Here is an 18,319-nt window from a genome sequence, read left to right as displayed (position 1 = left end):
TCCAGACACTGTGTCAATCCACCTCATTGAGGGTCTTCCTCTTTTCCACTGACCGTGTACTCTGCCAAGCATGATGTCCTTCTCCAGGGACTGATCCCTCCTGACAACATGTCCAAAGCATGTAAGACGCAGTCTCGCCATCCTTGCCTCTAAGGAGCATTCTGGCCGCACTTCTTCCAAGACAGATTTGTTCCTTCTTTTGGCAGTCCATGGTATATTCAATATTCTTCACCAACACCACAATTCAAAGGCGTCAACTCTTCTTCAGTCTTCCTTATTCATTGTCCAGCTTTCACATGCATATGATGTGATTGAAAATACCATGGCTTGGGTCAGGCGCACCTTAGTCTTCAGGGTGACATTTTGGTCTTCAACACTTTGAAGAGGTCTTTTGCAGCAGATTGACCCAATGCAATGCGTCTTTTGATTTCTTGACTGCTGCTTCCATGGTTGTTGATTGTGAATCCAAGTAAAATAAAATCCTTGATAGCTTCAGTCTTTTCTCTGCTTATCATGATGTTGCTCATTGGCCCAGTTGTGAGGATTTTTGTTTTCTTTATGTTGAGGTATAATCCATACTGAAGGCTATGGTCTTTGATCTTCATTAGTAAGTGCTTCAAGTCCTCTTCACTTTCAGCAAGCAAGGTTGTGTCATCTGCATAACGCAAGCTGTTAATGATTCTTCCTCCAATCCTGATGCCCTGTTCTTCATATAGTCCAGCTTCTCGAATTATTTGTTCAGCATACAGATTAAATAGGTATGGTGAAAGAATACAACCCTGACGCACACCTTTCTTGACTTTAAACCAGTCAATATCCCCTTGTTCTGTCCGAACAACTGCCTCTTGATCTATGTAAATGTTCCTCATGAGCACAATTAAGTGTTCTGGAATTCCCATTCTTCACAGTGTTATGCATAGTTTGTTATGATCCACATAGTCGAATGCCTTTGCATAGTTAATAAAACACAAGTAAACATCCTTCTGGTATTCTCTGCTTTCAGCCAGGATCCATCTGACATCAGCAATGATATCCCTGGTTCCACGTCCTCTTCTGAAACCGGCCTGAATTTCTGGCAGTTCCTTGCCGATATACTGCTGCAGCTGTTTTTGAATGATCTTCAGCAAAATTTTGCTTGCGTGTGATATTAATGATATTGTTCTATAATTTCCACATTCGGTTGGATCACCTTTCTTGGGAATAGGCATAAACATGGATCTCTTCCAGTCAGTTGGCCAGGAAGCTGTCTTCCGTATTTCTTGGCATAGACGAGTAAGCACCTCCGGCGCTACATCTGTTTGTTGAAACATCTCAATTGATATTCCATCAATTCCTAGAGCCTTGTTTTTCGCCAATGCCTTCAGAGCAGCTTGGACTTCTTCCTTCAGTACCATTGGTTCCTCGTCATATGCCACCTCTTGAAATGGTTGAATATCGACTAATTCTTTTTGGTATAATGACTCCTTACATCTTCTTTTGATGCTTCCTGCATCGTTTAATATTTTCCCCATGGAATCCTTCACTATTTTCCATGATATACATCTATTATTGTAATTTGAAAATATATTTTGTATATTTTTTAATTGTGAGAAATTTTTTTTACTTGCCTATAATATGATGGTCTAGATTTTTGCCAGATATCCAATAAGTGATTTGTGTTGAAAATCTAAGGAACCAAGATCACCAAACTGGCATTTTGAAGGAAAAAAAAAAGTTTAAATAAAGTAGGATCTTTTCTTGAAAAATTCTCTTTTCCTGTTCCTAGTGGAGTTTTTTAGTGGAGTTTGTAGTTATAGAAACTTTCTGTATATGTGTGTTTCAATAACTAATTTTAAAGAGTAAAAATATTATGTACTATATGCTATAAAATAAATCTACTACATGTGAAAATTATACTGAGCATACATTAATCTTTCTTTCATGATTTAGAAACCACCGCGTGTAAAAGTGAAGGCACGTTAATCACAGGTTAATGTAAGACATGGCCCTGAGCTAAGAAATGTTTGCCCATGGTGTTTTTTGCACGCAACTGTAATCTGTCATTGTAGATTTTAACTTTAAGTGCATTTCCTTAAAGGAGGAATATCATAAACGGAACTTCACAGAAGTGCTCTCTCCCAACATGTACAACAGTAAGCTTTGGGAAGCCTCGGGCCACTGGCAGCATTACAGCGAGAACATGTTTACCTTTGATATTGAAAAGGACACTTTTGCCCTTAAACCCATGAATTGTCCAGGGCACTGGTGAGTATTAAAAGTGAAGCAAAGTTTGACATAAGAATGCGCAGCACACTTTATCACAACTTGCTTTTAGTGATTTGTTACTTTGCCTTCGGGAGTTAATGGGATTCCTTTAATCTGAAAACAGGTGGTTACCAGTCACCTTCACCAAGTTACTTCATTCTGGAGAATGAATTTACTTTTTAAAACAGGTTTGATCTTTGGCAGGTATGGAATGTTACTGGAAGGCATTTAGTTTTTTGTGGTTCTTAGAGGATAATTTTATGTATTGGTTTTATAAATTATTATTATATCTGTCTTAATAGTAAATGCTTCAAATACATGTTTACAGAACATTTAGTTCTTATTTACTGCCTGAGTTAATTATAACAAGATCAGTGAGGTCATAATCAATGGGTTACCCAATTTCATTGATTGTAAGAGATATTTTTTCCTCAAGTTTCAACATCTCTGAAATTGGGACACATAATTGGTGGCATCTTAGCATTGTGTCAATTTAATTAAAGGATTATTTTCTTAGTGGTACATAAAGTCGTGGTACGGTTATAACTGATGTCTTAAAGTCTGTGAAAGATGGGAATTATCATAAAGTTAGCATGCAAATTCAGCCTTGTAAGGCAAGCCGGAAGTGAGCAGACCTAGTTCTCCATTAAAAAATCCAAATAATTGTGGTTTTATATTGTAAACATACATAGTTCCGAGTAAACTGATTAAGAAGGTATAACTATTAAAACAAACCTCTGAACTTTATTTTCTCAGAGTTCAGGAGGCTAGAAGTTCAAATTCAGGGCATCAGCTAGGGGAAGACTCTGTTTCTCTCCCTTGTCTCTTTCAGGTTTTGTTTCTCAGTTCCTTGGCGATCTTCACGTGGCATCTGTCCCCCCCGTTTCTGCTCACTTGTCTCTGTGTCCGTGGGTGGTGCCCACTGTTTGTGCACAACTGCCAACCTAAAGTTGGTGGTTCGAACCCACCCAGTGACTCCATGAAGAAAGGCCTGGCCATGGTTTTCACAAAGATCACAACCAAGAGAACCCTACGGAGCACAGTTCTACTCTGTAACACATGAGGTCTCTGTGGGTTGGGACCAACTCGATGGCAATGGATTTGGTTTTTCATAACTCAGAAGTGATCAGGTTTAGAATACACCCTACACTGATAAGGCCTCGTTAACATAGAAAACCTTATTCCCAAGCAGAATTACATCCACAGGTATTTTTTTTAAAAAAGCTACTTTCAAGTTAATGGTTTAATCTTTACAAAAGCAGACTGCCACATCTTTCTTCCTCAGAGCATCTGATGGGTTTGAACCGCCACCCTTTTGGTTAGCATCAAGGCTGTAAATCTTTACGGAAGCAGACTGCCACATCTTTCTTCCTCAGAGCATCTGATGGGTTTGAACCGCTGCCCTTTTGGTTAGCATCAAGGCTGTAAATCTTTATGGAAGCATACTGCCACATCTTTCTTCCATGGAGAGCCTGAGTGGTTAGAACTGCCAGCCTTTTGCTTAGCAGCCAAGCACTTAACCACTGCACCACAGGGCTCCTGTTATGCAGATAATCAGTTATAAAAGAGTGAGATGAGTGCCATAATAGTGGTGTGAGGAGAGACTGTCTAGCCCTGTCTGGGGAAGTGTCCAGGAGGGCCTCACTTAAGAGCTAGCCTTTGAAATGAATTATAAATGGTAAGTGGAAATTTACTGGTTGGATGAGGATATGAAACAGCATTTCTGGAAGAGATAATGACATGGTTCTTTCTTAGAGTGCCGCAGCATTGTAAATTCAAGGATCAATAAGTCAGACAGGAAGTTATTACCTGGCAGTCTAAGAACCAGGATAAAGAGTTTATAAATCTTGAGGTCTAAATGTAATTTTTCAATATTTAGATAATTATATAACCTTTTCTATGCTATATAAAAGCTATATGTTATTGCATCTTTTTTAGTCTAATGTTTGCCCATCGTCCACGATCTTGGAGGGAAATGCCTATTAGGTATGCTGATTTTGGAGTTCTTCATAGAAATGAACTGTCAGGAACTTTAAGTGGCTTGACCCGAGTCAGGCGCTTCCAGCAGGATGACGCGCACATCTTCTGCACAGTGGAGCAGGTAAACAACAATACAGAGTGAAGCATGGTCCTTGCACATTTGCTGTGTTGCCCTGAATGTGTTAGTCTTTTAAAGTTGGTGTAAAATAAGATGTTTGATCTAGTCTCTGAGGTCTCATTCAGCTCTAACTTTGTGATTCTCTAATTGGTATCAGTAATCTCTTGACATGACATTTATTTTTTCCTTCACCTTCCTCCAATTATTTTATTAATTTAAATTTCATTAAGTGTGCTTTTTAAAGAGATTTGGTAAAATTTTGGAGGCTTTTTATTTTTCAATATTGCCTAGAAGTTTTATTTGCTCAGATTCCATGCTAATTCAAATTAAAATTGTTGTGCAAAGGGCCACTATCAAGCACTGTCAAACAGTTTGACCTAATTGACACTTACAGAACACTTCGACCAATAATAGGAGAATACACATTATCTGAAAGCACCGCCAGAACATTTACCAAGATAGACCATATTCTAGGCCATGAAACAAGTCTCAGTAAATTTTAAGGGATTCAATTCATATAAAATATGGTCTCTGATCGCAGTGGAATTAGAGTAGAAACGAGTAACTGAAAGCTATCTGGAAAACCCCTAAGTATTTGGAAAGAATAACACACTTCTAAATAACCCATGGGTCAAAGAAGATATTAGAAAATTAAAAATTAAATGAAAAGGAAAACACATCAAAATTTGTGGGATGCCACTAAACTGGTACTTAGGTGGACATTTATACCCCTAAATGCCTACTTTAGAAAAGAAGAAAGATTTGAAATCAGTGACCTCAGCTTCTACTTAAGAAATAGAATAAGAAGGGAAAATCACACTAAAGTAAGCAAAAACAAAGAAAATAATAAAGATCGAGGCAGAAGTCAATGAAATAGAAAAAAGAAAACCATTAAAGAGTATCAGTGAAAACCAAAAGGTGGTTCTCTGAGAAAACTGATAAAATTATAGAACTTCTACTCAGACAGACCAGGGTAAAAAGAGAAGACACAAAAATATTAGGAATGAGAAAGGTGTTATCACTACAGTTTCTACAGATATTAAGAGAATAATAAATTAATATTATGAACAACTTTATGCCAGTAAGTTTGACAGCCTAGATGAAGTGGACAAATTCCTTGACAGAACAACTACCAAACTTAAAAAGAAATAAATAATATTGAGTAGCCCTATGTCTAAACAAATAGAACTGGTAGTTAAAAACCTTCCCACAAAGAAAATTCCAGGCCCAAATTGGCTTAAATGGCAACTTCTACTGAACTTTTAAGGTATAAGCACCAATTCTATACAACTCTTCCAGAGGAGCTCTTTACTGACACATTTATGAGGCTAGTATTGCCCAGATAACAAAGCAAGATAAATACATTACAAGAAAAGTACAGGTCAGTATCCTTCTTGAAAATTTTTGCAAATCAAATTCAATAATATATTAAATAATAATAATAATACATCTTGGCCAAGTAGGCTCTACCCCAGAAATGACAGATTGGTTTAAGAGTAGAAAATCAATCAATGTGATTCGTCACTATATTAACAAACTCAAAAAGAAAAAATCATATGATCATTTCAGTAAATGAAAAAAAACCATTTGGCGAAGTCCAACATCCATTTCTCATAAAAACTCTCAGAAACTAGGAATGGAAAGGAATTTTCTCAACCTGATAAAAGGCATCTATGAAAAACCTACATCTAACATCATGTGTAATAGTAAAAGTCTGCATGTTTACCCCTAAGATTAGGAAATTAAGATTAGGAACAAGGTAAGGGTGTCCACTTCTGTTAATCATTATACTAGAGGTCTCCTCTGATGTAATAAAGCCAAGGGAAAAAAAATCAATATTGGAAAGAAAGAATTAAAACTCCATATGCAGATGACATATGGAGTTTAATTCTTTCTTTCCAATATTGAACGGGGCATCAGGTTTGGAGGAAGACTCATTAACAACCTGCATTATGCAGATGACACAAGCTTGCTTGCTGAAAGTGAAGAGGACTTGAAATACTTACTAACGCAGATCAAAGACCACAGCCTTCAGTATGGTTTACACCTCAACATAAAGAAAACAAAAATCCTCGCAACTGGACCAATGAGCAAAATCATGATAAACGGAGAAAAGATTGAAGTTGTCAAGGATTTCATTTTACTTGGATCCACAATCAACAGCCATGGAAGCAGCAGTCAAGAAATCAAAAGACGCATAGCATTGGGCAAATCTACTACGAGGGACCTCTTCAAAGTGTTGAAGAGCAAAGATGTCACCCTGAATACTAAGGTGTGCCTGATCCAAGCCATGGTATTTTCAGTCACATCATATGCATGTGAAAGCTGGACAATGAATAAAGAAGACCGAAGAAGAGTTGATGCCTTTGAATTGTGGTGTTGACAAAGAATATTGAATATACTGTGGACTGCCAAAAGAATGAACAAATCCATCTTGGAAGAAGTGTGGCCGGAATGTTCCTTAGAGGCAAGGATGGCGAGACTGTGTCTTACATACTTTGGACATGTTGTCAGGAGGGATCGATCCCTGGAGAGAGACATCATGCCTGGCAGAGTACAGGGTCAGTGGAAAAGAGGAAGACCCTCAACGATGTGGATTGACACAGTGTCTGCAACAATGAGCTCAAGCATAACAACGATTAGAAGGATGGCGCAGGACCAGGCAGTGTTTCGTTCTGTTGTGCATAGGGTTGCTATGAGTCGGAACCGAGTCTGTGGCACCTAACAACAACAACAACATGCAGATGACATGATAATCTATGTAGAAAATTCGATAGAATCAACAAAGAAAATGCTACTAGAACTAATAAGTGAGTTTAGAAAGTTTGCAGGTTAGAACATCAATAAACAAAAATCAGCTGGACTTGTACGTAATAGCAATGAACCATTGGAAATTGAAAATAAATAGCCATTTACAATAGCATCAAAAAATATGAAGAACTTAAGGGTAAGTATGAAAAATATGTTCATGACCTGAACACTGAAAACTACAAAACATTACTGAAATAAATTAAAGGCCTAAGTAAATGGAGAGATATACCTTGTTCATGGATTGGAGACTCAATATTGTTAAACTTTCAGTTCTCTCCAAATTGACCTATAGATTCAATGTAATAAGGAAGACCGAAGAAGAACTGATGCCTTTGAATTGTGCTGTTGGTGAAGAATATTGAATATACCATGGACTGCCAAAAGAACGAACAAATCTGTCTTCGAAGAAGTACAACCAGAATGCTTCTTAGAAGCAAGGATGGCGAGACTGCATATTACATACTTTGGACTTGTTGTCAGGAGGGATCAGTCCTGGAGAAGGACATGCTTGGCAAAGTACAGGGTCAGCGGAAAAGAGGAAGACCCTTAACGAGGTGAATTGACATAGTGGCTCCAACAATGGGCTGAAGCATAACAGTGATTGTAAGGATGGCGCAGGACCGGGCAGTGTTTCGTTCTGTTGTGCATAGGATCGCTATGAGTCGGAACCGACTCAACAGCACCTAACAACAACAATATCAATATCCAATTTTTTTTGGTAGAAATTGACCAACTAATTCTATAATTCATATAATCTAAAGAAACTAGAATTGCCAAAACAACTTTGCAGAAGATCAAAGCTGTAAGGCTAACTATGTTTGAATTCAATAATTATTTATAAAGCTATAGTAATCCTGACAGTGTGGCATTGGAATCAAGGTAGGTAAGTAGATCAGTGGAACAGAATAAAGAAATAGATCCACACACCTATGGACAACTGATTTTTTATTAAGTTTTATAAAGTGGAGAAAAGATAGTCCTTTTAATAATGGATGCCAAAGCAATTGGATATCCCATCTGCAAAAATTAAAAAAAAAAACTTCAGTTCATACCTCATACCATATACAAAAAGTAACTGAAAATGAATCATAGACCTAAATGTAAAACCTAAAAATATAAAACTTCTAAGTAAGAAATTGGAGAAAAGCTTTGTGGTCTTGGGTTACATGATAATTTCTCAGATATGATGCCAAAGCACAATCAATAAGAGAAAAAAAAAATAATGAAGTGGATTTCCTCAAAATTTAAAACTTCTGTTCTTCAAAAGATACTATTGAAAAGATGAGAAAATATTTGCAAAGCATCTATCTGATGAAAGACTTACACTGAGAGTATTTAAAGAAATTTCCAAATCCAATAATAAAAATGTAGACAACTCAATTAAACAATGGGCAAAACAGACTTCTACTTTTGGGAAGAGAAGTACATGCATTTTCCCTGTTCTGCTAAGTGCACCTAAAAACCTTGGACTCTGTGTGCAAAACAAACATAAGAAGACTCTGAAAGGCGTAGACAGGGCGGCACAATGGCCGGGGACATCATTAGTCCAGAAACAACATGATGGTGAGGTCCTTGAGGTGGAATTGGAGCCAAAGAAGCCAGCAGTCAAGAAGTGTCAATGGGTGCAGACAAAGTAAAGCCAATGAAAACCTGCTTGCTCTAGCGAGCAGGCCAGGAGAGGGGCAGCCTGGCAAGACAGAAGCCAGATTTAAAAAGTATATACTGGTGGGTGGGATATACTGTGTGATTCCATTTATGAACTAACAAAAAAATTCAAACTAATCTGTAGTGACAGAACTCAGATCTTTCTTTAGTTGTTGCTCTTTCTCCTCAGTGGCCCTGCCTTCGCTGCCTTCCTCCTGTTTGCTTTTAAATGTGCTCTCTCTCCCTCTTAAGGATGCTGTCTCTCAGCTTCAGCCCCCAGCTCAGCTCATCTCACTCTGCTCTCTCTGGCTTCAGTTACATTCCAGGCTCAGCCCCTAATCTCCTCTGGATCTGACTCTCCCACCTGAGCTCCAGACCACCATCTACAGGGCTTGGTGGGCATAGCTTCTTGGCCATCACAAACACCCTCACATTTGGCATGTCCGGAATGGACCTCCTCCTCTGCCTCCTGCCCCACTTCCCTCCCCCGACTTCCAGGTTCACTCATTGAGGGAATGGTACCAACATCCACTCCACTGCCCAGACCAGGAGTCCAGGTGTCCTTTGTTTTTCACACCTCATGTCTAGTTTATCACAAGCCCTATTGATTATTCTCCCTAAATATATTATTACTTCCTGAATATTTTTGTTCATTCCTGAGTTTCCAGTATCCAGCACAGTGCTTAGCACATGGACAGTTCATCTGTTAATGAATGAAAGGATGAATGTCCTGCAAACCCATCACATTCCCTGCATTCCAGCTTCTTTATGGCTCAAATCGGCATCATCTCCCACCAGCTTCCTAATGGGCCTTTTAGTGTTTCCCTTTGCCAATCCGTTTCCTATACTGTGAAGAACGGTTTCCCATACTGTGAAAAAACATATTGGGTCATGTTAGTTCCCTAATAAAAAAAACCTCTTCATTGGCTCCCTGCTGTTCTCAGACTAAAAAAGTACAGACATGACCCTGACTTTCAAGGCACTCCTCTGGGCCCTGCCTGCCTCTAGCCTGTTCACCTATCACCTTGCCTTCTCTGCTCTCTTGTAAGCGGCTCTGTAACAGGGCAGCTCCTTGTAGTTCCCCTGCCCTAGTATGCTCCTCTGTCCTCTGGGCCTTAACCCTCAGCATTTCCTCTGCTTTCATGGCTAAGCAAAGGGTCAGCAGTTCGAATTCGCCAGGCGCTCCTTGGAAACTCTCTGGGGCAGTTCTACTCTGTCCTATGGGGTTGCCATGAGTCGACGGCACTGGGTTTTGGTTTGGGTTTTCATGGCTCCTTCTCTGCTTCTCCATGGAGAACGCTTTTATGTTTCTGGCTGCAGCTGGGCCATCGCTTCTTCTGGGCAGCTCTTTCACACCCTTCTTGTCCTGTGTGGCACTTTTCACAGTGTGTGACATGGCCTGCTTTTTTGTCCAGCCTCTCCACTGGACTGGGAGCCTCCAGCAGCTGCCTCATGCCTGGCTCATGGTAGGCATTTCATGACTGTTTGAACAGGGAATGGATGAGTGACCAAAATAAAGTGTCATTCACTGTACCGTATGAAAAACCTGCTTTATTTTTATCTGAGTGAAGTTTTTTTTTTTTAATTTTTAAAACTGCCATAAATGGATTTAATTCAGTGACCTATTTAGAATATTTTGTTTACTCTAATTTCAGATTGAAGAAGAAATAAAGGGGTCTTTGCAGTTTTTGCAATCTGTTTACTCAACATTTGGCTTTACCTTTCAATTAAATCTGTCCACAAGGCCAGAAAACTTCCTAGGACAGATTGAAATGTGGGATCAAGCTGAAAAGGTAGGAACAAACAAAGCACTTGCTCTTTTATTTTTGTGACTATGGAAAACTCCCAAGTGGCTGCAGTTACCTTACACAAGGGTGCAATACCTAGCAGTAGAGTAGTAGAGAGTTTGGAAGCCGGAAATTATGGGGTAAACATGTAGTTTGTAGGATGTGGTTATTCAGTTTTCTTCATGACAGTGATAGTGATACTTTACATTTGTTTCACACTTTAGAGTTTATCAGGGTTCATTTATACTCTTTCAATGCTGGTCACTGATAACCAGTTTCATAAATTAAAAAAAAAAAAACCCTCTGATTTGAAGTAACTCTTGGTTTGTGAGCTTTATTTAAATTATTCCCTGTTGAGTCGTCATAAGATGACTCATAGACTCTGGGGGCTGCATACTGTAAACCCAGACGCACAGCCTGTTGATGAAATGCCATCCACGGTAACGGCCTGTAGTGCCTCCCTGTCTGTCGGAAGACTCCCAGAGACTCAGGTGTCATGTGTCAGCTTTGAAAATCCAAGATCGACGAGCTCATCATTTTTGTTTCTCATTAAACATGAAAGGATATAGTGTGTCTTCTGTTGAGTGTTTATTAGAAATGAGGATGGTAGTATGGCCAGATACCCCACCACTGCCTGAGCCCTGCCCTGCCTGTCAGTCCTCCTCATGGGATACTCACGAAAGCTGTACATACAAATAGTAAAGAATAAGAGTCAGATAATACTTTATTAATAGCATAAGCATTTTTATGTTATTGGTAGGCACCTTAAGCTGCTCCCACCAAAAAAAACCCGTTGCCGTCAAGTCGATTCCGACTCATAGCAACCCTATGGACAGAGTAGAACTGCACCCCATGGGGTTTCCAAGGAGCACCCGGTGGATTTGAACTGCCAACCTTTTGGTTAGCAGCGGTAGCTCTTAACCACTATGCCACCAGGGTTTCCTTGGTAGGCACAGAGGTGTAAAAATGGGGTGGGGGCAGCATCTTGCCTCCTCTTACTTCACAAGGGAGGAGGAGGGTCAAGATGAACAGCCCCAGACTGATTCCTATAAGGTGGACATGCCTCCTCTCTCTGCCATCTTTACCAATTCTGACACCAACCATCCCTCCCACAGCACCCTACTTCTCTGCTTAGCTCGATAATTCATTGCAGTGGCCACACAGAATTCACAGACAGTACTCATGATTATGGGATTTATTAGGGAAGTAACAGGTTATAATTCAGATTTAGGAACACTCAGAATATAGTTCTAGGATCAGGACGGTCTCTTCTCAGCCATGCCTGCAGGCAGGTCTTTTCCTGGCCCTTGACCCCCGAATCTCTGCTGTGCTGAGACAAGTGTTACAAAGCTCTTTTAGCTCTGCTGATAAGTGCTCAGAGGCACCCCACTCCACCAGTAAGTCTTGGCCCAAAGGCACCAGCTCTAGCTCCATGGGCTACAAACGGAGCTGCACCAAGTGCCTGGAGATACCCTACTCCGCCAGCAAACCCCTGCCCAAAGGCACTCAGCTTTCTTGCTCTGCGGGCCAGGCCACCTCCTGCCCGTTTGCTGGCTCTGCTGCTGCCATTTCTCAGCCACTGTTTCTTGTTGTCTTTGGTGTTACAGCTCTCTCTCTCGGTCCCCTGGTTCCAGGAGTTTCTCAGCTTAGGGATCCCGGGTCCAAAAGACACACTCCACCCCTGGCCCTTCTTCCTTGGTGGTGATGACATCCTCTCCTCCCGTCTCTGGCATGGCTCAGTTTAAGCCTAGTGAGGTGGCACAACAGACCAGTCCCCTTGGTGGGCCATAATTACTTTATTTGCACAGTCCCACCCAGTCACTTGAGTGGGAGTTATAAGACCGTCGCAAGAAAGGTCACACAAAATGGGTCCATCACACCACAAGAGGCCAGGCAGAGGCTGCATAGGAGTAGTTTAGGCTTGAGGTTCCTACCCTACTACCCCATCCCGACCTAAATTCTCCTTCCTCCATGTCCACTGCGTGGAGAAAGAAACTCGAGTAAGATAGGCTAACCCAGGAAGGATGCTGACTTACTTTACCTGCGTAGCCACACGGGAGCAGGAAGAGGATGTGGGTTATGTAACCTCTCTGTGCCTCAGGACATGCGTCTGTGAAATATGGTGATGATAAAGATGTGATGATGATGATGGTAGTAGGACCTACTTTGTAAGGTCATAGTGAGCTTAAATGAAATAATTTATGTGAGGTGTGTGGCAAAGTGCTAGGTACATGTAAGTACTCAGTAAATGTTAGCTGTTGGTATTATTCTGGAAACCCTGGTGGCATAGTGGTTAAGTGCTATGGCTGCTAACCAAAAGGCCAGCAGTTCAAATCCACTAGGTACTCCTTGGAAACTCTATGGAGCCGTTCTACTTTGCCCTATAGGGTCTCTCTGAGTCAGAATCAAATCAACAGCATTACCATCATCGTAATCGTCATTACCCCATTCATTTGGGACAGCATGGGGTGTGGGGAGCTAACAAGGGGATGGGCCAGCTATAGGACTGGCATGTGGAGAGTGGGCTGAAAAGTTTTTTTTTTTTTTTTCTGTTTTGACTAATACGGCTAAATAATTTAAGAACCAAGCTCATGGTCACCCAGGGATGTTGCTCTTCCTTCAGGGGATGGGCCTGTTCCATCTTTCCGAGGTGTTGCCGCACTATTTACTCCTTGATCCAAGAATCAGTGAGATGAGCATTTGAGTTGTCTGAAATGGTTTTAAAAAGACATTAAGTGAATTCCAAAGCCATCCTGCTGGCTGGGCGTCAATTCACCATTACCTACTTCCCGTCTTAGATTATGTCCAGCTCTGGAGTGCAGCAGTGCTCACTAGAAAGAGATATGCAGTGAGCATCAGATGACAGCTTGTCCAAATTATCAGATCATCAAAACACCACCAGCAAAAAATACCCTAGACCTTCTATTAAGTTTCATGAGAAAATTTGTGTCCTAAAAGAAAATACCCTTTTTGTGGAAATTAGAATCCCAAGAAATTAGAGTTTAAAATTTCTGCCTCTGCAATTTTTAGTCTATATAAGATTCCTCCTCAGATAAGCCTGGAGGGAACCTGGGTTCCTTCTTCAGCAGCTGTGGTCTGGACTCTACCACTGGAACCGATGTCAGTCCATCAGCTCCTTAAGGCTGCTTTACTCAAATGCCAGCCCCCCTCATGGGTACCAGTATGTTCGTGTGATGACAGGAGTTGTGGTGGTGTCTTGAGAGGACTCAGGGATGCCCAGGTGCCTCCCAAGGAAGCTGTGTTCTTGGGGAGTAACCAGAAAAGTCAACCTCTTTATTATTCCCAATATGTGCACACAATCCTCTTCAGTGCCCAGTGTCTTTACTATAGGCTAAGTTGAGCACATGTATGTGGCTGAAGACCAAAGGGCCCACCTGCTCCCACATCCCTATAAATCTTAAGGAACCCTTCCCCCAGCTATGTGTACAGAGGTGGAGGAAAAACAAAAGAGAGATGGCAAGGCCTGCCTCTTTGATCTTCTTACCCAGCTAAACAGAGTGGAGGAGGGAGCCAGATCAGGGCCTTCATGTCTTTTCATGTGTGGAGGTTCACCCTACAGGTGGGATATGCTGGGAGATGTGTAATATAGAGGGGCCTGCGCTGGAAGGAGGGAGGGAAGAAGCATGCCCACCTTAAACATTTACCTGGAATTCCTGGAACAATTTAGTAAGTGATATTTTTTCTCCTTAAAATGTGTATATTTCTTGAGGACAAGTACCACCTTAATCATCTCTATATAGTCCCTTCTCGATAAAGTATGTTGAATATAAAAGATGCTCAATAAGTATATTGAATTAAAATAAAATGCTATTAAGACCCTGAACAAGGTGGATTGACACAGTGACTGCAACAGTGAGCTCAAGCATAACAACAATTGTAAGGATGATGCAGGACCGGGCAGTGTTTCGTTCTGTCGTGCGTATGGTCGCTATGAGTCGGAACCGAATCGACGGTACCTAACAACAGCAACATTAAGATTTATAATAACTTACTTTTGGATCCTATAGTCTATCACACAAAAAAAGTTAAAATGTACCATGAAACAGAAGTTCTCAATGTTCTCCTTTTTTTTTTTTTTTTTTTTAAATAGCAACTGCAGAACAGTTTGATGGAATTTGGAGAACCGTGGAAGATGAATCCAGGAGATGGAGCATTTTATGGCCCTAAAGTAAGTAGACTATACGCTTCAGAGTGAAATTTTTTTTTCTTTTTTTTTTTATTGTGCTTTAAGTGAAAGTTTACACCTCGAGTTAGTTTCTCATACAAAAGTTTATACATGCATTGCTGTGACCCTAGTTGCTCTCTCTGTAATGTGACAGCACGTTCCTGCTTTCCACCCAGGATTTCCCATGTCTGTTCAACCAGCTCTTGTCCCTCTGCCTTCTCATCTCGCTTCTGGACAGGAGACGCCCATTAGTCTCATGTATCCACTCGAACTAAGAAGGATACTCTTCACCAGTATCATTTTCTGTCTTATAGTCCAGTTTACTCTTTGTCTGAAGAGCTGGCTTCGGGAATGCTTTTAGTTCTGGGTTAACAGAGAGTCTGGGGGCCATGTCTTCCAAGGTTCCTCCAGTATCAGTCAGACCATTAAGTCTGGTCTTTCTACTAGAATTTGAGTTCTGTACTCTGTTTTTCTCCTGCTCTGTCAGGGACTCCCTGTCAGGGTAGTCATTGGTGGTAGCCAGGCATCATCTAGTTCTTCTGGTCTCAGACTGATGGAGTCTCTGGTTTATGTGGCCCTTTCTGTCTCTTGGGCTAATATTTTTCTTGTGCTTTGGTGTTCTTCATTCAATTGATGCATCTTAGATGGCCACTTGCTAGCTTTTAAGACCTCAGACGCCACTCACCAAAGTGAGATGCAGAACATTTTCTTAATAAGCTTTGTCATGCCAGTTGACCTAGATGTCCCCTGAAAACATGGTCCCTAGACCACCACCCCTGCTAGTCTGTCCCTCGAATTGTTTGGTTGTATTCAGGAAACTCCTTAGCTTTCGGTTTAGTCCAGTTGTGCTGACTTCCCCTGTAATTGTGTTGTCCTTCCCTTCACCTAAGATAATTCTTGTCCACTATCCGGTTAGTGAGTACCACTCTCACTCTCTCTCCACCCTTGTAACCATCAAAGAATGTTTTCTTCTGTGTTTAAACCTTTTCTTGAGTTCTTACAATAGTGGTCTCATACAATATTTGTCCTTTTGCGATTGACTTATTTCACTCAGCATAATGCCTTTCAGATCCATCCATGTTATGAGATGTTTTGCAGATTGTTGTTCTTTATCGCTGCATAGTATTCCGTTGTGTGAGTATACCATAATTTGTTTATCCATTCATCTGTAGATGGCCACCTAGGTTGTTTCCATCTTTTTGCTATTGTGAACAGTGCTGCAGTGAACATGGGTGTGCATGTATCTATTCGTGTGAGGGCTCTTATTTCTCTAGGATATATTCCAAAGAGTGGGATTGCTGGGTCGTATGGTACTTCTATTTCTAGCTTCTTAAGGAAGAGCCAAACTGATTTCCACAGAGTGAAATTTTAAAGAAAAATAAAAACTGTCCCTAAGCAAACATTATTTAATTTACAGATTGATATAAACATCAAGGATGCCATTGGCAGATACCATCAATGTGCTACAATTCAGCTGGACTTCCAACTACCTATTAGATTTAATCTTACCTATGTTAGGTGAGTAATTTACTGTGACACATAATGTAGTAGCAATATCCTAATTATTTGTCATTTGAACATTAGCAGTACAGATAAACATTTGATGAACGTTTGTCATGTGATATATTGTTGTTGTTAACTGCCGTCAAATTGTGTCCCTCCTCATGGGGACCCCATGTGTTACGGAGTAAAATGGCTCCGTAGGCTTTTCTGGGATGTCATCATTATGGAAACTGCTCAAGAGACCTTTCTTCTGTGGAGCCACTGGGTGGGTTTGAACCACCAACCTTTCAATTAGCAGCTGATTGCAAACTGCTTGCACTACCCAGGCTTCTTGTGTGCTGTTACTTGATGTACCTTGGTGAACCTGTTGTAACCTAGCGGGGGGTCAATTTGAATTTTCTGAGGCCATGGTCTAGTGGGGGGAGGAAGATCAGCAAGCATAAGAATCAAGATTGAACAAAGTACTGTGAGCAGTAATAAGCCAATCTGCTGACTCTCCCTGAGGCAGCGGGGAAGACTTCACAAAGCAGCTAACATTGTGTCTTGAGGATGAGGTATTTGCCAGGGGAAAAAAAGGCAATTTCATCATTGCAAGCAAACAACTTTTTTTTTTTTTTTTAATTTCTTAACATAAATTGTGAAATCATGTGTGTGTTTGTGTGTATGTATGTATACAGTTCTGTGAGTTTTAACACAAGTATGAAGAGATATAACCACCACCTCAATTATGATTCCATCATTACAAAAATCTTCCTTGTCTGGATGCTTCGTAGTTACTACACTCTCCTCCCACTCCTATCCCCTGGCAACCACTAATATATTTTCCATCACTGTAGTTTTGCCTTTTCCAGAATGTCATATAGGTAGAACCATACAGTATGTAACCTTTTCAAACTGGATTCTTTTGCTCAGCATGATGCCTTGGAGATTCATCCATGTTTTTGTGTGTTATCAATAGTTTGTTCTTTTTTACTGCTGACTGCTGGGCCATTCTAGATGGAACCCTAGTGGCACAACGGTTAAAGCGCTTGGCTACTAACTGATAGGTAGGCCCACCAGGCCCTCCACAGGAGAAAAGACCTGACGATCTGCTCGCATAAAGATTCCAAACCAAACTAAACCTGTTGCCGTTGAGTGGATTCCGACTGATAGCAAACTGATAGGATAGAGTAGAACTGCCCCGGGGGGTTTCTGAGAAGCAGCTGGTGGATTCGAACTGCTTACCTTTTGGTTAGCAGCCAAGCTCTTAACCACTGTGCCACCAGGGCTCCTTATAAAAATTATAGCCTAGGAAACCCTATGGCAGTTTTGCTCTGTTGGTAGTATTGCTATGAGTCAGAATCAACCCGATGACACACAACAACAACAACATGCTGTTGTATGGCTGTACCTCAATGTGCTTATCTAATCACTCATTTAAGGACATTTGGGTTGTTTCCAGTTTTTGGTGATCATTAATAGAGCTGCCGTAAACATTCATGTATAGGTTTTTGTGTGAATATGTTTTCATTTCTCTGGAGTAAATACCTAGGAGTGGTATTGTTGGGTCATATGCTAAGTGTGTGTTTAAATTTATAAGAAACTGCCAAAGTTTTCCAGTACGGCTGTACTATTTTGAATTCTCACCAGCAATGTATGAGTTTCAGGTATTCTACATCATTGTCAATACTTGCTATTTTCAGGTTTCATTTGTTTGTTTCTTTTTTCTTAAGCCATTCTAATAGGCGTGTGGTAGTATCACCTTGTTGTTTGATTTTGTATTTCCCTAGTGGCTAATGACGTTAACATCATGTGCTTATTTACCTTTCACATATCCTCTTCGGTTGAGTGTCTTCTCAAGTCCTTGCCCATTTTTTAATTGGGTTGTTTGTTCTCTTATTGTTGAGTTTTGACAATTATTTATGTATTCTAGATAAAAAATCTTTGATGGATATGTGATTTGCAAATATTTTCTCCGATCTATAGCTTCTTGTTTCATTTTTAACAGTGTTTTAACTTTCCCCTTCATCTTGAGTTTTTAATTTCAATTAAGTCTAACTAATATAT

General features: G+C 40.5%; 1 protein-coding gene across 1 annotated transcript in view; it reads left to right on the top strand.

The window, feature by feature from the left end:
- TARS3 (threonyl-tRNA synthetase 3) overlaps positions 1-18,319 on the top strand; it is a 103,993-nt gene that overhangs the window by 55,457 nt on the left and 30,217 nt on the right. Inside the window, exons 11-15 of the mRNA XM_049905777.1 lie at positions 2,078-2,244; positions 4,183-4,345; positions 10,453-10,590; positions 14,696-14,773; positions 16,188-16,288. Coding sequence (XP_049761734.1) covers positions 2,078-2,244; positions 4,183-4,345; positions 10,453-10,590; positions 14,696-14,773; positions 16,188-16,288 — 647 coding nt within the window. The remainder of the gene's footprint in view (positions 1-2,077; positions 2,245-4,182; positions 4,346-10,452; positions 10,591-14,695; positions 14,774-16,187; positions 16,289-18,319) is intronic.

The sequence above is a fragment of the Elephas maximus genome, chromosome 13 (genome assembly GCF_024166365.1).
Source record: "Elephas maximus indicus isolate mEleMax1 chromosome 13, mEleMax1 primary haplotype, whole genome shotgun sequence".
NCBI classification, from domain to species: Eukaryota; Metazoa; Chordata; class Mammalia; order Proboscidea; family Elephantidae; genus Elephas; species Elephas maximus.
Note: the sequence above shows the minus strand (reverse complement) of the source record. Positions and strands in the feature narration are given on the sequence as shown.